Genomic DNA, 20,703 nt, shown 5'->3' on the forward strand with positions numbered 1-20,703 from the left:
TCTAACTTCCTGCACATGTGCATTATTATTGATTTCCACATTTCTCTTGCCAGCATACATTAGATGCATACTAGGGTTACAGTTATATTAGAGTGCTTTCTGTAACAGGAAAGGTACAAAGTTCCCACACATTGAACAATAAGACACAAGAAGAGCATGGAACACTGCATTAATGACTGCTCAAGCAGGAGCTTTACAGATTTAATTATTCGCTTATTAAATTTCCTTTGTGAGCAAAACATCATGGTTATAGTGTTCCTTGCTGCTTTTGTGTCTTATTGTCCAGTGTGTCTTCTTTCACTGTTACATAATACAGAGATCATTGATTATTCAGCCCGTATTGGAAGAAGGGCACCTCTGATTTATAATAAGATCAGAGGATCCCATAATTTTTACGATTCCTTTGTTTTGCACATTTTTTTCTTGCATAATCTGCTTTGACATTGGATGGAACAAGACTGCTGGATAATGTTTGAAGCCGAATAAGGAATTGGCAAATAATTGATGATCTACTGTACGTTAAATGTGTTGACAACACAATGATACAGAATACAGTACTGTACTGAAAAATGTTATAGATTTAAAACTAATTGCAAAAAAAAAAAAAAATCGTGTACAATACAGTTTCAAGCAAATTATTATACTACTGCACATTCCTGATAAATATAAATAAAAGTATCAGTAATTACTGTGAGAATGTTGTATTTAATGCCCTGGAAACTTGTTGAACAGCTTCAAAGCTTGTGCTGTGTGTGCATTTACACTGCTAATAAAAATAATTAGTATACTATATTTTTTGTACTGTAGGTATGTCCTTGGAGAACTACGAAGGCCAGATCTTCTTCATCATGTAAGTTTTGTTTTAGTTATTCATTTACACAGTAACACTAACATAGTAGATAGAAGCTTATGACAACATTTTGGTCAGACTTGGAACACTTACAACTCACACTTGTAAATGTTCCAAGCTGGACCGAAACGTCGTCATAAGCTTCTCTCTATTATGTGCGGGTTATTTGTGTATTGTTCCAGTTATAGTATTGTACCTTTTTCTTCTTTATTAATTTACACTGAGCCATAATTAATATTATTCTTTATAATGGATAAGGTAATCTGGCAAGGAATCTTCCTTCAATCAGGAAAAATGTTTTTATGCATGTTGGGTATACAGGAGAGCCCTGCTAATACAGCAGGTTAGGTTCGGGGCTACTGCTGTAAAATGAAAATCGCTACAAAGTAAAACGTAGCCTTTTGTCATTTTCGAATGAATATAAGAACATAAGAACAAATGAAAGAAGGAACACTGCAGCAGGCCTACTGGCCCATGTGGGGCAGGCCCATGTCAACCCCTGGCTTAGACCAATGGCCCACCCAATCAGGTCACCTCCACTTAAGGAAGGGGCACGACATCTGACTCAGTAGCACCAGCTAGTCAGGTCCAATTCACATCCACCCACACCCACTCATGTATTTATCTAACCTATTTTTAAAACTGTACAACGTCTTAGCTTCTATAACAGTACTCGAGAGTTTGTTCCACTCATCTACAACTCTATTACCAAACCAGTGCTTTCCTATATCCTTTCTGAATCTGAATTTTTCCAGCTTAAAACCATTGCTGCAAGTCCTGTCTAAGCTTGATATTTTCAGCACACTATTTACATCCCCTTTATTCATTCCTGTTTTCCATTTATACACCTCAATCATATCCCCCTAATTCTACGCGTTTCTAGAGAGAGAAGATTCAGGGCCCTCAGCCTATCCTCATAGGGAAGATTTCTGATACATGGGATCAACTTTGTCATCCTCCTCTGTACGTTTTCCAGTGCATTTATGTCCACTCTGTAATACGGTGACCAGAACTGTGCAGCATAATCTAAATGAGGCCTAACCAAGGATATATAGAGTTAAAGAACAACCTGAGGACTTCTATTGTTTATGCTTCTTGATATGAAGCCAAGGATTATGCTAGCTTTACTGCGAACTCTTATGCTCTGTTGTCTTGGTTTCAGGTTACTGCTAACCAGAACTCCTAATAAAGCCTGACAACATGTTTACACACCCATATTAAGTGAGCAACAGAGCTAGACTTAAAAAATGCATATATGGTACATACACTAATTACCTTAAAATATTTTTGTCCTTAGCTTATAGAGAGTGGTAAATGTATATATTTATTGTAGGAAGTCTGAATAAATGAAAAATGGCCATTAGTGAAATGCTGTAAAGTGGGGCCCCTCTTGTACAGTACTGGGAAAAAAAATTGTAGAACTTTTATGTTAAATACAAATATCCGTGTGCTGAAAATTCAAAATGAGCTGATGTAACTATTCAGTCAAGTTATCGGGATTTGAACCCATGATCTTGGATTACCAACCCATTGCTTTAGTCCATTGCACCAGAGAGAGTCCTTGGCAAGATGGTGATGGCCAAGAGGGACCCAGTTAAGATTATTTTTTGAAGAGCTCCATACCCAACTAAGAGCCGGTGACTAAATCCAACTCTTGTCTCTTCTAATTCACTGAAATCTTGTAGGGTACAGGGGTACTCATGAGAGTTTTAGCTGTTAATTTCCTAATTTTTCCATTCTGTATGTATTGATTTCCAAAATACTAAGCTTTGTCAAAGTCTTCCTGTTTCTCAGTGTGATCTCTCACAGTCTGTTGTCTGGTATCCTGATGCTTCTTGCATGAAAGTGCACTTATTGTTTGTATTAATATTCTGCAAGCAGGATTTTATATTCAGACTTGTGCAGACACCTCTGCACATTCCATAGTTCAAGCCCTTCAAATATCCCTTTAGACATTGCTCATTTCTAATAAATTTTAGTTACTCTACTCAAGAAGTATACAGTACTTTCAAAATTACTGGCAGTATTGTTGATGTGCATTACCAGACTAAAACAGGACTTATATGGATCCTTCCTTCATTGATGTTGGCTATACAAAACAGCATTGAACTCTCATGACTGTATTTGCACATCATCAAAGAGAAGACAAAATTTAATTTTCATCTTTCCATCAATTTCCTGACATGCTTATTCTCTCCTCTTCTTTGTAAGCCCCATTTCTCTCTTGAATTTTAATGATACAGATTTTCTGCATATACCGCAACTACTTCCTTTTGCTCATTATGCCTGTCCTTAACCCTTCTTCATACCCCCTTCATACCCCCTTTTACCATGCAGTACTAAATAACCCTTAATGGGTTGAACACTATATGAAAATAGGGTAATAACACTACTTTTTGGATTTTTACAGCTGCCTGAAAACAATGCTCTTGCAGAACTTTGTGGTGGAATGATATCTGCATGGGAGGCTTACAAATGTCCAGAGTAAGTATCCCTAATGAGAACTATAGTTTTGGGGGAATAATAATAAAAAATTAGTGAAGATTGATTGATTTATTAATATAAATGAGCAGATTTTTAGGATATAACATGATGTGTGAGCAAGGTAACATTATGAAAGAAGTCAGGGAAATTAGTTAGCTGGACTTGAGTCCAGGAAGTTTGAAGAACAGTGTCTGCACTTTGAAAGAGGGGAAGGTGATGTTGTAGCTGAGAGGAATATTTGAATTATGATGTCTGAGCATTTCTGGCAAGACAAGTATTGACAAGAAACAACCAGTGCAGTAAAATAAACAAGTACTGTAAATAAGTAGGTTTTGTCTTTATGGAAATTTAAAGTGAAAATGAATATTGTATGTGATATTATGGAAAGCGCATTGATAAATAATTGTTAAATAAGTGATAACAATTGTAAGGAAACATGTGGCTTAGCGCTTCTTTTTGATTATAATAATAATAATGTAAGGAAACATAATGGCAGTTATATGGAATCCTTTATTAATGACATTTTGCCCACACTGTGATCTTAAGCAATTGACTTAATGCAGACCACTGTTGAGGTGAAACATCATCAAAGAAGAATTCCAGATAGCTGCATTTGTGTCTTTTTTTACCATCATGTCAGTGTCAGACCATTACCTGTCCAATCAGTGAGAGCATACACTAGATAAGACTTCAGCAAAAATATAATGAAAATGCAAGGTTGACTGATTAGATAAGTGAGAAGAGTGTGGAGAACGTTTGTCTTCAGAGGAGGCCAGAATAATCAGATAGTATGATTGTTTCATTATGTGAGATATGCTGGGATAATAGCTGTATAATTTTTTGTATGCACTTTCATACTGTAAATATATAAATTGTATTAGTGATTCAAAATCCCAATTTACAAATGAGTTGCATTCCTATTTTTTATTTACAACAATGAGTTTTTCATATAAAAAAATAGTGTACAAAAGGTTATGATCCACACATTTTTGTAGTGTAGCTCAACATTTTAAAATTTAAATTGGTCCTCACATGTCCCATCTGTAAGTGAGGATGTCTGAACTCATGGTGTTTGTAAGATGAAGACCTTCTGTATGTCAACAGAATATACATTAATTGGAATTTTAGTATGTATAGTAATCCCTTGATTTAATGAGCTAATGGGGAAGTGGATGGCCAGTAATGTTGAAAATGGTGGCTAGAGGTGAGACTGTTTTTCCTGTACAGTGGTACCCCAAGTTTTGGCCATAATTTGTTCCAGAAGGCTGTTCAAGTGCCGTTGCCAAACGAATTTGCTCCCATTAGGAATAATGTAAATTGGATTAGTCCGTTTCAGAGCCCCAAGAATACACTTACAAAAGCACTTACAATAATACATTTACATAATTGTTCGAGTTGGGAGCTATTCGAAGCTCGGGGTACCACTGTACGTACTTGTAACACTAATGGACAATTCTGTACCCAGTGAATTTTGTCATGTAATTCAAAGTCTACTAAATTGAGGGCTATTAAATCGAGGGTTTATTGTATTTATTCCATTGTAATTTTTGGACAAAATATGGGAGCTTCAACTTATAAATCAACATTACTGTACTGATCTTTTTTTCCTTAGTGCACCATTGTACGTATTATGTACTGCTATCTTTTTAATGTGTGTTCAATTTTATATTGTTTTCAGAGCTGTGATATTATTTGTTATAGAAGACATTACTTACAATATATGTGATCAAAGATTTCACGAGTATGAAATTCGGCGCCAGAGGCCTGATATTCATGTCATTCGACATAACCTCACACAGATCAACAAGGGAGGCCACCTGACAGAAGACAAGAGGCTTATAATGTAAGTTGCAGCACATATATGTTGAGTAGATATCCATTTATGTTCATTCTTAATTTTTTCTGGCATGTTTAATGACACATTCAGAATACAGTAACTGTGTAGGTTAACACTGTAGTCTTTATGTTGCACATTTTATTTATGAGACCAGGAACTTTCCCTTTTTTTTACTATTCAGTATGTACCACTGGAAATAATAAATTATATTTTTTAAGAATTTTTTATAATTATTTGTATAATTGAGCATCATTAATCTGGGCTCATTTGTTTCAGATCCTCTTTACTAATGGATTAAATGTTTTTAATTCCATAAAGCACACTTGCTTGTGTTTAATGACAGGTAGCTCTGTAACTTTGGTCTCATCCCTTGATACATGTGTAACCTATTTACTTCTTCCCACAGGATGAGGGTTTGCATTTTGAATATATATATGCAGTGTGTATGTTCAAGCTTGTCTGAAATTATAGCAATAATAATAATGTTGCTGCAGTGTTAAGCCTGTGAATGATTTTTTTTATATTATAAATTACTTAATCAAAGGAACTTTGGGTCACAATCCCTACATCCACTATTTCCTTTTGTAATTATTTGACTACAGTAGAACCCCCATATCCACGGATTCAGTTTCCATGGTTTCAGTTATCCACCGTTTGCCATAGCTCAAAAATAACCCCCAATTTTGCTTAAAAATGGCCCCAAAGCACAAAAGTAGTGATAGTGGCAGTTCTTCAAAGCCTAAGAGAAGCCATGAAGTATATAGCTATGGGCTTTTCTGTGTAAGAAATAAACACTTCAAACCTATCTTTGTAACATTAATGTATCTTTGGGGAAAATTAATATTTTTATTATTAATTATTATTATATTATTATTATTATTATTATTATTATTACATATTATTATTATTATTATTATTATTATTATTATTACATATTATTATTATTATTATTATTATTATTATTATTATATATAGTAGGTTGGTAGACAGCAACCACCCAGGGAGGTACTACCGTCCTGCCAAGTGAGTGTAAAACGAAAGCCTGTGATTGTTATACATGATGGTAGGATTGCTAATGTCTTTTGTCTGTCTCATAAATATGCAAGATTACAGGTACGTCTTGCTACTTCTACTTACACTTAGGTCACACTACACATACATGTACACATTTATTTATGCACACTCATCTGAGTTTTCTTTGATTTTATCTTAATAGTTCTTGGTCTTATTACTTTTCCTTTTATATCCATGGGGAAGTGGAATAAGAATCTTTCCTCCGTAAGCCATGCATGTTGTAAAAGTCAACTAAAATTCTGGGAACAATGGGCTAGTAACCCCTTTTCCTGTAAAGATTACTAAAAAGAATAAGAAGAAAATTGTCAAAGTGGTAAGTCTGAATGTGCGTGGATGTTGTGCAGATGATAAGAAAGAGATGATTGTGGATGTTATGAATGAGAAGAAGCTGGATGTCCTGGCTTTAAGTGAAACAAAGCTGAAGGGGGTGGGAGAGTTTCAGTGGAGAGGAATAAATGGGATTAGGTCAGGGGTTTCAAATAGAGTTAGAGCTAAAGAAGGAGTAGCAATAATGTTGAAGGATAAGCTATGGCAGGAAAAGAGGGACTATAAATGTATTAATTCAAGGATTATGTGGAGTAAAATAAAGATTGGATGTGAAAAGTGGGTTATAATAAGCATGTATGCACCTGGAGAAGAGAGAAGTGTAGAAGAGAGAGAGAGATTTTGGGAAATGTTGAGTGAATGCATGGGGAGATTTGAATGAAGTGTGAGAGTAATGGTGGTTGGGGATTTCAATGCTAAAGTGGGTAAAAATGTTATGGAGGGAGTAGTAGGTAAATTTGGGGTGCCAGGGGTAAATGTAAATGGGGAGCCTTTAATTGAGCTATGTGTAGAAAGAGATTTGGTAATAATTAATGCATATTTTATGAAAAAGAGGATAAATAAATATACAAGGTATGATGTAGCACGTAATGAAAGTAGTTTATTAGATTATGTATTGGTGGATAAAAGGTTGATGGGTAGGCTCCAGGATGTACATGTTTATAGAGGGGCAACTGATATATCGGATCATTATTTAGTTGTAGCTACAGTTAGAGTAAGAGGTAGATGGGAAAAGAGGAAGGTGGCAACAACAAGTAAGAGGGAGGTGAAAGTGTATAAACTAAGGGAGGAGGAAGTTCGGGTGAGATATAAGCGACTATTGGCAGAAAGGTGGGCTAGTGCAAAGATGAGTAGTGGGAGGGTTGAAGAGGGTTGGAATAGTTTTAAAAATGCAGTATTAGAATGTGGGGCAGAAGTTTGTGGTTATAGGAGGGTGGGGGCAGGAGGAAAGAGGAGTGATTGGTGGAATGATGAAGTAAAGGGTGTGATAAAAGAGAAAAAGGTAGCTTATGAGAGGTTTTTACAAAGCAGAAGTGTTATAAGAAGAGCAGAGTATATGGAGAGTAAAAGAAAGGTAAAGAGAGTGGTGAGAGAGTGCAAAAGAGAGCAGATGATAGAGTGGGAGAGGCACTGTCAAGAAATTTTAATGAAAATAAGAAAAAAATTTGGAGTGAGTTAAACAAGTTAAGAAAGCCTAGGGAAAGTATGGATTTGTCAGTTAAAAACAGAGTAGGGGAGTTAGTAGATGGGGAGATGGAGGTATTAGGTAGATGGCGAGAATATTTTGAGGAACTTTTAAATGTTAAGGAAGAAACAGAGGCAGTAATTTCATGCACTGGTCAGGGAGGTATACCATCTTTTAGGAGTGAAGAAGAGCAGAATGTAAGTGTGGGGGAGGTACGTGAGGCATTACGTAAAATGAAAGGGGGTAAAGCAGCTGGAACTGATGGGATCATGACAGAAATGTTAAAAGCAGGGGGGGATATAGTGTTGGAGTGGTTGGTACTTTTGTTTAATAAATGTATGAAAGAGGGGAAGGTACCTAGGGATTGGCAGAGAGCATGTATAGTCCCTTTATATAAAGGGAAAGGGGACAAAAGAGACTAAAAATTATAGAGGAATAAGTTTACTGAGTATACCAGGAAAAGTGTACGGTAGGGTTATATTTGAAAGGATTAGAGGTAAGACAGAATGTAGGATTGCGGATGAGCAAGGAGGTTTCAGAGTGGGTAGGGGATGTGTAGATCAAGTGTTTACATTGAAGCATATATGTGAACAGTATTTAGATAAAGGTAGGGAAGTTTTTATTGCATTTATGGATTTAGAAAAGGCATATGATAGAGTGGATAGAGGAGCAATGTGGCAGATGTTGCAAGTATGTGGAATAGGTGGTAAGTTATTAAATGCTGTAAAGAGTTTTTATGAGGTTAGTGAGGCTCAGGTTAGGGTGTGTAGAATAGAGGGAGACTACTTCCCAGTAAAAGTAGGTCTTAGACAGGGATGTGTAATGTCACCATGGTTGTTTAATATATTTATAGATGAGTAAAAGAGTTTTTACGAGGATAGTGAGGCTCAAGTTAGAGTATGTAGGAAAGAGGGAAATTTTTTTCCCAGTAAAAGTAGGCCTTAGACAAGGATGTGTGATGTCACCGTGGTTGTTTAATATATTTATAGATGGGGTTGTAAGAGAAGTAAATGCGAGGGTCTTGGCAAGAGGCGTGGAGTTAAAAGATAAAGAATCACACACAAAGTGGGAGTTGTCACAGCTGCTCTTTGCTGATGACACTGTACTCTTGGGAGATTCTGAAGAGAAGTTGCAGAGATTGGTGGATGAATTTGGTAGAGTGTGCAAAAGAAGAAAATTAAAGGTGAATACAGGAAAGAGTAAGGTTATGAGGATAACAAAAAGATTAGGTGATGAAAGATTGAATATCAGATTGGAGGGAGAGAGTATGGAGGAGATGAACGTATTCAGATATTTGGGAGTGGACGTGTCAGCGGATGGGTCTATGAAAGATGAGGTGAATCATAGAATTGATGAGGGAAAAAGAGTGAGTGGTGCACTTAGGAGTCTGTGGAGACAAAGAACTTTGTCCTTGGAGGCAAAGAGGGGAATGTATGAGAGTATAGTTTTACCAACGCTCTTATATGGGTGTGAAGCGTGGGTGATGAATGTTGCAGCGAGGAGAAGGCTGGAGGCAGTGGAGATGTCATGTCTGAGGGCAATGTGTGGTGTGAATATAATGCAGAGAATTCGTAGTTTGGAAGAGGTGCGGGATTACCAAAACTGTTGTCCAGAGGGCTGAGGAAGGGTTGTTGAGGTGGTTCGGACATGTAGAGAGAATGGAGCGAAACAGAATGACTTCAAGAGTGTATCAGTCTGTAGTGGAAGGAAGGCGGGGTAGGGGTCGGCCTAGGAAAGGTTGGAGGGAGGGGGTAAAGGAGGTTTTGTGTGCGAGGGGCTTGGACTTCCAGCAGGCATGCGTGAGCGTGTTTGATAGGAGTGAATGGAGACAAATGGTTTTTAATACTTGACGTGCTGTTGGAGTGTGAGCAAAGTAACATTTATGAAGGGATTCAGGGAAACCGGCAGGCCGGACTTGAGTCCTGGAGATGGGAAGTACAGTGCCTGCACTCTGAAGGAGGGGTGTTAATGTTGCAGTTTAAAAATTGTAGTGTAAAGCACCCTTCTGGCAAGACAGTGATGGAGTGAATGATGGTGAAAGTTTTTCTTTTTCGGGCCACCCTGCCTTGGTGGGAATCGGCCAGTGTGATAATAAAAGAAAAAAATAATGAGGTTGTAAAGGAAGTAAATGCTAGAGTGTTCGGGAGAGGGGTGGGATTAAATTTTCGGGAATCAAATTCAAAATGGGAATTGACACAGTTGCTTTTTGCTGATGATACTGTGCTTATGGGAGATTCTAAAGAAAAATTGCAAATGTTAGTGGATGAGTTTGGGAATGTATGTAAAGGTAGAAAGTTGAAAGTGAACATAGAAAAGATTAAGGTGATGAGGGTGTCAAATGATTTAGATAAAGAAAAATTGGATATCAAATTGGGGAGGAGGAGTATGGAAGAAGTGAATGTTCTCAGATACTTTGGAGTTGACGTGTCGGCGGATGGATTTATGAAGGATGAGGTTAATCATAGAATTGATGACGGAAAAAAGGTGAGTGGTGCGTTGAGGTATATGTGGAGTCAAAAAACGTTATCTATGGAGGCAAAGAAGGGAATGTATGAAAGTATAGTAGTACCAACACTCTTATATGGGTGTGAAGCTTGGGTGGTAAATGCAGCAGCGAGGAGACGGTTGGAGACAGTGGAGATGTCCTGTTTAAGGGCAATGTGTGGTGTAAATATTATGCAGAAAATTCGGAGTGTGGAAATTAGGAAAAGGTGTGGAGTTAATAAAAGTATTAGTCAGAGGGCAGAAGAGGGGTTGTTGAGGTGGTTTGGTCATTTAGAGAGAATGGATCAAAGTAGAATGACATGGAAAGCATATAAATCTATAGGGGAAGGAAGGCGGTGTAGGGGTCGTCTTCGAAAGGGTTGGAGAGAGGGGGTAAAGGAGGTTTTGTGGGCAAGGGGCTTGGACTTCCAGCAAGCGTGCGTGAGCGTGTTAGATAGGAGTGAATCGAGACGAATGGTACTTGGGACCTGACAATCTGTTGGAGTGTGAGCAGGGTAATATTTAGTGAAGGGATTCAGGGAAACCGGTTATTTTCATATAGTCAGACTTGAGTCCTGGAAATGGGAAGTACAATGCCTGCACTTTAAAGGAGGGGTTTGGGATATTGGCAGTTTGGAGGGATATGTTGTGTATCTTTATATGTGTATGCTTCTAGACTGTTGTATTCTGAGCACCTCTGCAAAAACAGTGATAATGTGCGAGTGTGGTGAAAGTGTTGAATGATGATGAAAGTATTTTCTTTTTGGGGATTTTCTTTCTTTTTTTTTGGGTCACCCTGCCTCAGTTGGAGACGGCCGACTTGTTGAAAAAAAAAAAATTATTATTATTATTATTATTATTATTATCATTATTATTATATTATTATAATTTTATAATTACTAACGGAAAAGAGGCTCAAGAAATATAACTGCACCTGACCATTCATATTACATTCTTCATACAGAGAAGCACCGGAGGAAGGTGATCACTGTATAACAACTGTACATATATGACAACTGTAATCAGCAGTTTCGTCATGATGGATGCCCTGATGCTGGTGGTCTCTTGATCCAAGAAAGTGGAGCAACCCTTCCCTACCTTGGATCAGATTTGATTACCTCCCATTTCCCAGGCATTATGACTATTAAGGCTTTCAAACTTCACAGATTATATAATAATAATAATAATAATAATAATAATAATAATCAAGCTGTCACCAGACCTTAGGCTGGACTGCTAGGGTTTAAAACTCAGAAATGGCCTATGATAAAGGTAAAGAAAGGTTGTGTATTGGAGTGAAGGTCTCAGTCAGTTTTGGCATTTAAAAAAAAAAAAGGAATGAAGATAGTATCTTATTTCAGATTTTTGGCTGCAGCATAGTTATATCGTGAATTTAAATTAATCTTTGGTTATCTGCTTATATACAAGTAAAAAATTATTAGAACTTCCATTATGTTTATAATTGAATATCATCATGGCACTTATACATAAAACAGAGATGGCAATGAAATTGCTGTGGTGTATTTCCGTGCTGGTTATGAGCCCGGGCACTACCACGGTGAAGCAGAGTGGGAGGCCCGTCTTACAGTAGAGAGATCAAGAGCCATCAAGTGTCCTAGTATACAGTATCATTTGGCAGGCACTAAAAAGGTATGGAGTCTTTGAATTCTCTCTTTCAATATTTTTTTTTTTGCAGAAACTATGAAAGCTTAAATCTTGAATAAACTTTTTAACTGCTCTGTTTCATAATTATAGTACAGTACAGTGTCTATCAGTCACTAGTTCAATTCTCACATTATTAGACACTTTCATTGTGTGAATTTGTGTCATTGACATATAAACTAATGATTAATAAACTATCTCTCTGTTTCAGTTATTTGTAGTTCATATCAAGCTTATAGATAAAATCATTACTATCTTTTATATTCTTTATTTTTCTTAGAAAATTAGTTGCACTTTTACTAATATTATATAATCTTGAGCTATATATCCTCATAATTATGTATATGTATTTCAGGTCCAACAAGAAATAACACGACCTGGTATACTGAGGAAGTTCCTCTCAGATTCTGATGCAGTACAGGTTTCCAACCTCTTTGCTGGTCTCTACACACTTGATATAGTGAGTTTCAGATTCTCAAAAGAAAAACCATCCTTACCACACAATAACCTGTGTCCATATACGGGTCCAGTTAACTTAGAAAATTTAACAAAAAATTACGTACCATATCCAGCAGGCTTGTGAGAATATGTTAGACAGGAGTGAATGGAGATTAGTGGTTTATAATGAACTTGCAGTTAGAGTGTGGCCAAAGTGACATTTATGAAAGGAATCACGAAACCAGTTAACCAGACTTGAGTCCTAGAGGTGGGAAGGGCAGTGCCTGAGCTCTGAAGGAGGAGTTGGGATGTTGCAGGGGTTAAAGGTGGGTGGTGCATTGAGGCATCTGTGGAGGCAAAGAATGTTATCCATAGAGGCAAAAAAGGGGAATGTATGAGAGTATAGTGGAACAAACACTGTTACATGAGTGTAAAGCATGGGCTGTGAATGTTGCAGTGAGGAGGAGGAGGTTGGAGGTAGTAGAGATGTCATGTCTGAGGGCATTTTGTGGTATAAATATTATGCAGAGAATTCATGAAGGTATTAATACATATATCTAAGAGACTACTCTACATTAAAATAGTGCCTCAGTGAAGGAAGCTCCAGGAACAACAACAGAAAATATATAAATAAGTGGAATATTTATAATTATTTATTTATTATCACACTGGCCGATTCCCACCAAGGCAGGGTGGCCCGAAAAAGAAAAACTTTCACCATCATTCACTCCATCACTGTCTTGCCAGAAGGGTGCTTTACACTACAGTTTTTAAACTGCAACATTAACACCCCTCCTTCAGAGTGCAGGCACTGTACTTCCCATCTCCAGGACTCAAGTCCGGCCTGCCGGTTTCCCTGAATCCCTTCATAAATGTTACTTTGCTCCCACTCCAACAGCACGTCAAGTATTAAAAACCATTTGTCTCCATTCACTCCTATCAAACACGCTCATGCATGCCTGCTGGAAGTCCAAGCCCCTCGCACACAAAACCTCCTTTACCCCCTCCCTCCAACCTTTCCTAGGCTGACCCCTACCCCGCCTTCCTTCCACTACAGACTGATACACTCTTGAAGTCATTCTGTTTTGCTCCATTCTCTCTACATGTCCGAACCACCTCAACAACCCTTCCTCAGCCCTCTGGACAACAGTTTTGGTAATCCCGCACCTCCTCCTAACTTCCAAATTACGAATTCTCTGCATTATATTCACACCACACATTGCCCTCAGACATGACATCTCCACTGCCTCCAGCCTTCTCCTCGCTGCAACATTCATCACCCACGCTTCACACCCATATAAGAGCGTTGGTAAAACTATACTCTCATACATTCCCCTCTTTGCCTCCAAGGACAAAGTTCTTTGTCTCCACAGACTCCTAAGTGCACCACTCACTCTTTTTCCCTCATCAATTCTATGATTCACCTCTATGATTCAATATTTATAATACTTTATATAAATGCATTTCTAACTTGTTATAAAGTAATTTAATTTTCTAATACTTTTTTTTTTTTTTTTAACCAAGAGCCCTGAAGGTGATCATGCCATACAGATGGCTATGGAGAATCCTTATCAATATGTCCTCAAGCCTCAACGAGAAGGCGGTGGCAACAACTTGTACGATGAGGAAATAAAAAAAGTGAGTTTACAGTTTTGCAAGTTTTGTGTACTTTTGTTTATTTTATGTTTTTTTGTGTGAATGATGGTCAAAGTGTTTCTTTTTTTGGGTCACCCTGCCTCAGTGGGAGGCTGCGACATGGTGAAAGGAAAAAAAATGTGTGTTTACTACCTGGTTGGAAAAACTTGTATAAATTTTATTAAAATGTGAAACAAAACTATTTTTGAGAGATAGTGTGAACTTATAGTCAAGGAGTGTGTACAGTATTTTGAAAAATTTTGTGCATTAATTTATTTATATGAAAAAGATTGGGAAAATAAATAATGCTTTCTGCTTTTATGGATTCAACGAAATAAAAAGCAGAGAGAATTTTTTAAATATCATAGCTTTCCTTGTTAGTAGGGAAGATTGTTCACTGTACAGTATTTAAATTGCCGAGTTAAATCTTGCTGTAAGTGGTGTGAAATATAATTAATGTTAGGAATACTGCTACTGTATCAAAAAATTTAATGTTTTAGTTATTATAGTTAGTGTTCCATATGTCAAGTAGTACCAGACAAGAAGTAAAAAAAAATGCAGTTTCTTGCAGACAATAGTTTTTCATATTGCTACATTATTTTAATTTTATTTTGTTGCTTCTGGCAATGATTAGGGTTATTACAGCATATGTTTCATTTTTATAGGTTTTGGAAAAGATAAAAGATTCACCAGAGAGGGAAGCATATATTCTTATGGATAGAATACGCCCTCCTGTCCAACAGAACTACCTTGTGCGATCCCATGAGCCTGTGAAGCTGGTTGAGGTGGTGTCAGAGTTGGGCATCTTTGGTGTGGTTCTAGGGTGAGTTATATTCAGTGTTATATTCTGGAAGTGTTTGTGTAGTAGTTGGACAACCTTAGAACTATAATGAAGACATGACTGAAGAAGCTTGCTCCACAGGCAAAATATCTCTATGCAGTTCATCTCTGCAATTGTTTTTTTCACCATTTGAACTATGATGTCTGTGCCTGTCTGGAAAGGCAAGTATACAAACCTGCCTTGGTAGAAAAAGCTAATAAAATAAATAATAATAGTACAGTAATAAGTATACTAGTTATTTCTTTGGGAGCAAAATGATATGAAGTGAGTAGGCTAGTAGAGAGCAACTACCCAAAGATGAAATACCTTCCTGTCATTTGAGTGTGAAAATGAAGCCTAAATGGTTTGCACTCTGGCTGGATTGCTCGTCTTTTGTTTCTGTCTCATAAACTTGTAAGATGACAGGTAAATCTTGCAAACTTCTATTACATTATTTTTGGTCAGGTGTGGTTTGAGACTAGTTAACAAGAGTAATGGTCTCCAAAACTATTAACATACATTGATGGAGATAAATGGTACAAATACTGACATGATGGAAAAATTAGACACAAATGCAGTATATGTAATTCAATTCTTTATTGACTATGTTTCACCCACACAGTGGGCTTTATCAAGTCACAAACAGATTTGTTTTTGACTTGATAAAGTCGTGTGCAGGTGAAACATAGTCAATAAAGGGTTGCATTATACTGCATTTGTATCTATTTTTCCATACAACATTGATAAATATTTAATACATAAATTTTATTCACTGTTGCAAATATTATATGTATTGTTTAATGGTAATTTTCTGATTGCTTTTTATTTCCAGGACAGCTAAGGAAATACTGATCAACAGATATTCTGGCCACATGCTTCGTACAAAGTTGTCCTCAGTCAACGAAGGTGGAGTGGCAGCAGGTCTTGGAGCTCTGGATTCTGTCTTTTTATTTGATTGATTCTGATTTATATTATACAGTGTTTCCCAGAGAATTTTTTGAATATAGCCTTTATTTGGGATCATGGACTTATGTATCCGTTTAACAAAAATGCATTAAAAAAACTATACCACGGGTGGGATTGAACCCGCAGTCAGAGAGTCTCACAACTCCAGACCGTCGCGTTAGCCACTGGACCAGCTAGCCACAATAAGATTCATCCAACTAGGTATATTTCTACACCATAGGAAGGTTAGCATAGGCACCACTGTGACCACAAATGCACGTTTTTACAGAGGAATCTCCAGCTAGCATGGCCGTGACGAACTCTAGCTCAAGTCCCCTCAATGCCGTCAACATGACTCACGAAATCGTAATGACACGATTGCAAACAAACCATACCACGGGCGAGATTGAACCCGTGGTCAGAGAGTCTCAAAATTCCAGACTGTCACGTTAGCCACTGGACCAGCTAGCCACAATAAGATTCGTCCAACTAGGTATATTTCTAGGTTTGTTTGCAATCGTGTCATTACGATTTCGTGAGTCATGTTGACGTCATTGAGGGGACTTGAGCTAGAGTTCGTCTCGGCCACGCTAGCTGGAGATTCCTCTGTAAAAACTTGCATTTGTGGTCACAGTGGTGCCTATGCTAACCTTCCTATGATGTAGAAATATACCTAGTTGGATGAATCTTATTGTGGCTAGCTGGTCCAGTGGCTAACGCGATGGTCTGGAGTTTTGAGACTCTCTGACCGCAGGTTCAATCCCACCTGTGGTATGGTTTGTTTGCAATCGTGTCATTACGATTTCGTGAGTCAAAAATGCATTAAAGTTAAAAGGGCCTACAATGTAATAAGAAAAATGATGCATTATTTCAGTTATAATTAAAGAATTTATATTTTAAAAATGCAAAAGATTTTGCTATAGGTTTGCTCTTCATTCTGTTGCTACCATTTTTGCAGTTATCTTGTTTTTTTATAAATCATTCAAAAACCACAAAAATTTATTTTGATTTTGAAGCATTGTATGGTATATTGTAATTATTATATATAGATCATTTGTGCATTAATTGTATTCTCTGGGATTTGTTCAGGTATTTCTTTAAATACTGGTAGGGTTGATATGAATAAACTCTTTTGTTGTTTGTCAGGAAAAAAAAAACAGATTTGGGTCTTTATCACAAAATGATTTGTTTTCAGTGATGCCAGTCCTTTGTTGGGGGCCATAACAAAAATGTTGATTTCTAGGAACATGTGAAGGTGGAGTGGCTAACAGCCCTATGAAAGGCCACGGCAGAAGTGCCACTGGCATTATAGTTAGACTCAGTGGTCTAAGTGATGAATAATCTTTATTTCCAGCTAGTAGTAGGGGGTGTTTTGCTAGTCAGAAAACAGGAAAGTGTCTCCTGACACGGGTCTTCGTCAGACAAGTCACTAAGTGATTAAGCAACAGCTGTCATACTGGTGCTGCCATTGGTACTGTACTTTCAGTGGTCAGTCGTCAGTGTTCAGTGGTCAGTCGTCACGTGAGGTCACAGACCCTGAGCTGCTTGGGGATTAGCGTGGACGGTTACAAAGCATGGCTTGCTTCTACAGTGTTTTAAAAGCTGAGGTTGGAGAGTTGAAGGAGGAGGTCTTGCTTCTCCAGGAGGAGATTAGGAGGCTGAAGGTCCACCTCAATGGGCCTGGGAGAGAGTGTGAGGTGGTTGGAGATGTGGGGAATGAGGCTTCTAGCAGTGAGGTGCAGTCTGTCTCTCACTGTGAGGAGGCTGTTGGTGGGGTGGTAGCAACGGCTACCAGCAGTGAGGTGCAGCCCAGCACCTGCTACAAGTGGCGAGTTGTTCACAGTAATGGGAGGCGCATCAGAGTAAGGAAAGTTAAGAGTGCAGATCTGAAGGTAGGAAATCGCTTCTCTGTTCTCCAGGATGAATGTACTTCAGTGGCCAGTGAAGGTAAGGGTACTACTGCCCCTGCTAATGAAGGTAAGCGCATTCTTGTGGTTGGTGACTCTCAGGTAAGATATGTTGATCGTGCTTTTTGTAATAGGAATAAGAAGATGAGAGATAGAGTGTGCTTCCCTGGAGCTGGTGTTGGGGACATTGTCAACAGACTGGATAATATCATGTCAGGTAATGGGAACAAGCCCATTATCTGTCTCAGTGCTGGTGGAAATGATATTGGGAAGGGTAGGAGAGAAGAGCTGCTAGATAAGTACAGGTCAGCTATAGATTTCATTAAGTCTAAGGGAGGGATCCCAATCATATGTAGCATCTTGCCTAGAAGGGGAGTAGGAAATGAATGGTTGTCTAGGGCAATTGGTGTAAATTGCTGGCTAGACAGATACTGCAAGGAACTTGCAATCCCATTCATTGACAACTGGAACAACTTTTATGGCAAACATGATATGTATGCAAGGGATGGGGTTCATCTCTCTGGGGCAGGGGTGGTAGCACTTGCAGACTCGATTGAGAAGGCCATTGGTGAAATGCCTATGATTTTAAACTGATGGAAGATAGAGGTATGGGTGTGTGTGGGAAACAAGCAGGTTGCAACACTAGGGTTGGAAACAGTAAATGTATAAAAGGCATTCAGCATGAAGTTATAAATAAAGACAATAGAACAGGTCAGCAAACAAAGGGGGACAGCAGAGGGCAGCAAGGGACTAGCTCCCTTAAGGTTTACTATACTAATAGCAGGAGTGTTAGAAATAAGATAGATGAGCTAAGATTAATTGCAAGTGCAGGAAACATAGACATTATTGCTATAACAGAGACCTGGCTCAATCTGAAAGATAGAGAGATGCCCTCTGAATGTCACATACAAGGCTATAAATTATTCCACACTGACAGGGTCAACAGGAAAGGTGGTGGAGTAGCGATGTATGTCAGAGACAATTTAAATTGTTGTGTTAGACAAGATATTAAATTAGAAGCGTCAGCCACTGAATCTGTTTGGTTACAGCTTCTCGAGGGCCGAGAAAAACTAATTTTGGGTGTGATTTACAGGGCCCCAAATCTTGATAGGGAGTGCAGTAAACTTCTATGGGACGAAATTCGTAAGGCATCTACATACGAAAATGTTGTGCTAATGGGAGATTTCAACTATAGACAGATTGACTGGAGCAATTTGACAGGAAATTTAGAGTCGGGTGACTTTCTTGATACGATCCAGGATTGTTTTTTAAAACAGTTTGTGACAGAGCCAACTAGGGGAAATAACCTCCTTGACTTGGTTCTTGCCAGTAGGGAAACACTAATTAATAATCTTGAGGTTAATGATGAGCTTGGGGAGAGTGATCACAAATCACTCAGTTTTAACATATCATGGAATTCCCCTAATAATGGCAATCAAGTCTCCGTCCCTGACTTTCGCTTGGCTGATTTCATAGGACTGAAAAATTACTTAGGTGGGCTGAACTGGAATGACCTGACTAGGGGTCAGGTAGGTGGTGATGGTTGCCGATATGATGCTTTCCAGGGCATAGTTCTAGCTGCTCAGTCAAATTATGTTCCAAATAGGGAAATCAGATCAAACAAAAATGATCCTAAATGGATGAACAATAGATTAAAATATCTGATTGGTCAAAAGAGAGGCATATATAGGCAAATCAAAAGAGGAGAGGGACAATTAAGAAATCGATATATTCAGTTAAAGAGAGAAATAAAAAAGGGAATTAGAAAAGCAAATAGAGATTATGAGGTTAAAGTTGCAAGAGAATCGAAGACTAACCCAAAAGGATTCTTTCAGGTATACAGAAGTAAGATCAGGGACAAGATAGGCCCACTCAAAAGTTCCTCGGGTCAGCTCACTGACAGTGATAAGGAAATGTGTAGAATTTTTAACACATACTTCCTCTCAGTTTTTACACAGGAGGATACCAGCGATATTCCAGTAATGATAAATTATGTAGAACAGGACGATAATAAACTGTGCACTATTAGGGTCACAAGTGACATGGTCCTTAGGCAAATAGATAAATTAAAACCTAACAAATCCCCAGGCCCTGATGAACTGTATGCAAGGGTTCTAAAGGAATGTAAAGAGGAGCTTAGCACACCTTTGGCTAATCTTTTCAACATATCACTACAAACTGGCATGGTGCCAGATAAGTGGAAAATGGCAAATGTGATACCTATTTTCAAAACAGGTGACAGGTCCTTAGCTTCGAACTATAGACCAATAAGCCTAACCTCCATAGTGGGAAAATTTATGGAATCAATAATTGCCGAGGCAGTTCGTAGCCACCTTGAAAAGCATAAATTAATCAACGAATCTCAGCATGGTTTTACAAAGGGGCGTTCCTGCCTTACGAATTTATTAACTTTTTTCACTAAGGTATTTGAGGAGGTAGATCATGGTAATGAATATGATATTGTGTATATGGACTTCAGTAAGGCTTTTGACAGGGTCCCACATCAGAGACTATTGAGGAAAATTAAAGCACATGGAATAGGAGGAGAAATTTTTTCCTGGATAGAGGCATGGTTGACAAATAGGCAGCAGAGAGTTTGCATAAATGGGGAGAAATCAGAGTGGGGAAGCGTCACGAGCGGTGTTCCACAGGGGTCAGTGTTGGGCCCCCTGCTGTTCACAATCTACATAAACGACATAGATGAGGGCATAAAGAGCGACATCGGCAAGTTTGCCGATGACACCAAAATAGGCCGTCGAATTCATTCTGACGAGGACATTCGAGCACTCCAGGAAGATTTGAATAGACTGATGCAGTGGTCGGAGAAGTGGCAGATGCAGTTTAATATAGACAAATGCAAAGTTCTAAATGTTGGACAGGACAATAACCATGCCACATATAAACTAAATAATGTAGATCTTAATATTACGGATTGCGAAAAAGATTTAGGAGTTCTGGTTAGCAGTAATCTGAAACCAAGACAACAGTGCATAAGTGTTCGCAATAAAGCTAATAGAATCCTTGGCTTCATATCAAGAAGCATAAATAATAGGAGTC

General features: G+C 38.1%; 1 protein-coding gene across 1 annotated transcript; it reads left to right on the plus strand.

Moving 5' to 3' along the window:
• Positions 1 to 709: 709 nt before the first annotated feature.
• Positions 710 to 15,900, plus strand: LOC128684360 (glutathione synthetase-like; the record flags this gene model as incomplete). The annotated part of the gene is made up of 8 exons (XM_070098253.1): positions 710 to 850; positions 3,261 to 3,334; positions 5,013 to 5,177; positions 11,736 to 11,889; positions 12,257 to 12,361; positions 13,864 to 13,977; positions 14,640 to 14,797; positions 15,627 to 15,900. Coding segments are annotated over 8 exons (1,038 nt in total), but the record flags the coding sequence as incomplete, so codon positions are not given.
• Positions 15,901 to 20,703: the final 4,803 nt, after the last annotated feature.

This window comes from Cherax quadricarinatus, chromosome 4, assembly GCF_038502225.1.
Source record: "Cherax quadricarinatus isolate ZL_2023a chromosome 4, ASM3850222v1, whole genome shotgun sequence".
Taxonomy (NCBI): Eukaryota; Metazoa; Arthropoda; class Malacostraca; order Decapoda; family Parastacidae; genus Cherax; species Cherax quadricarinatus.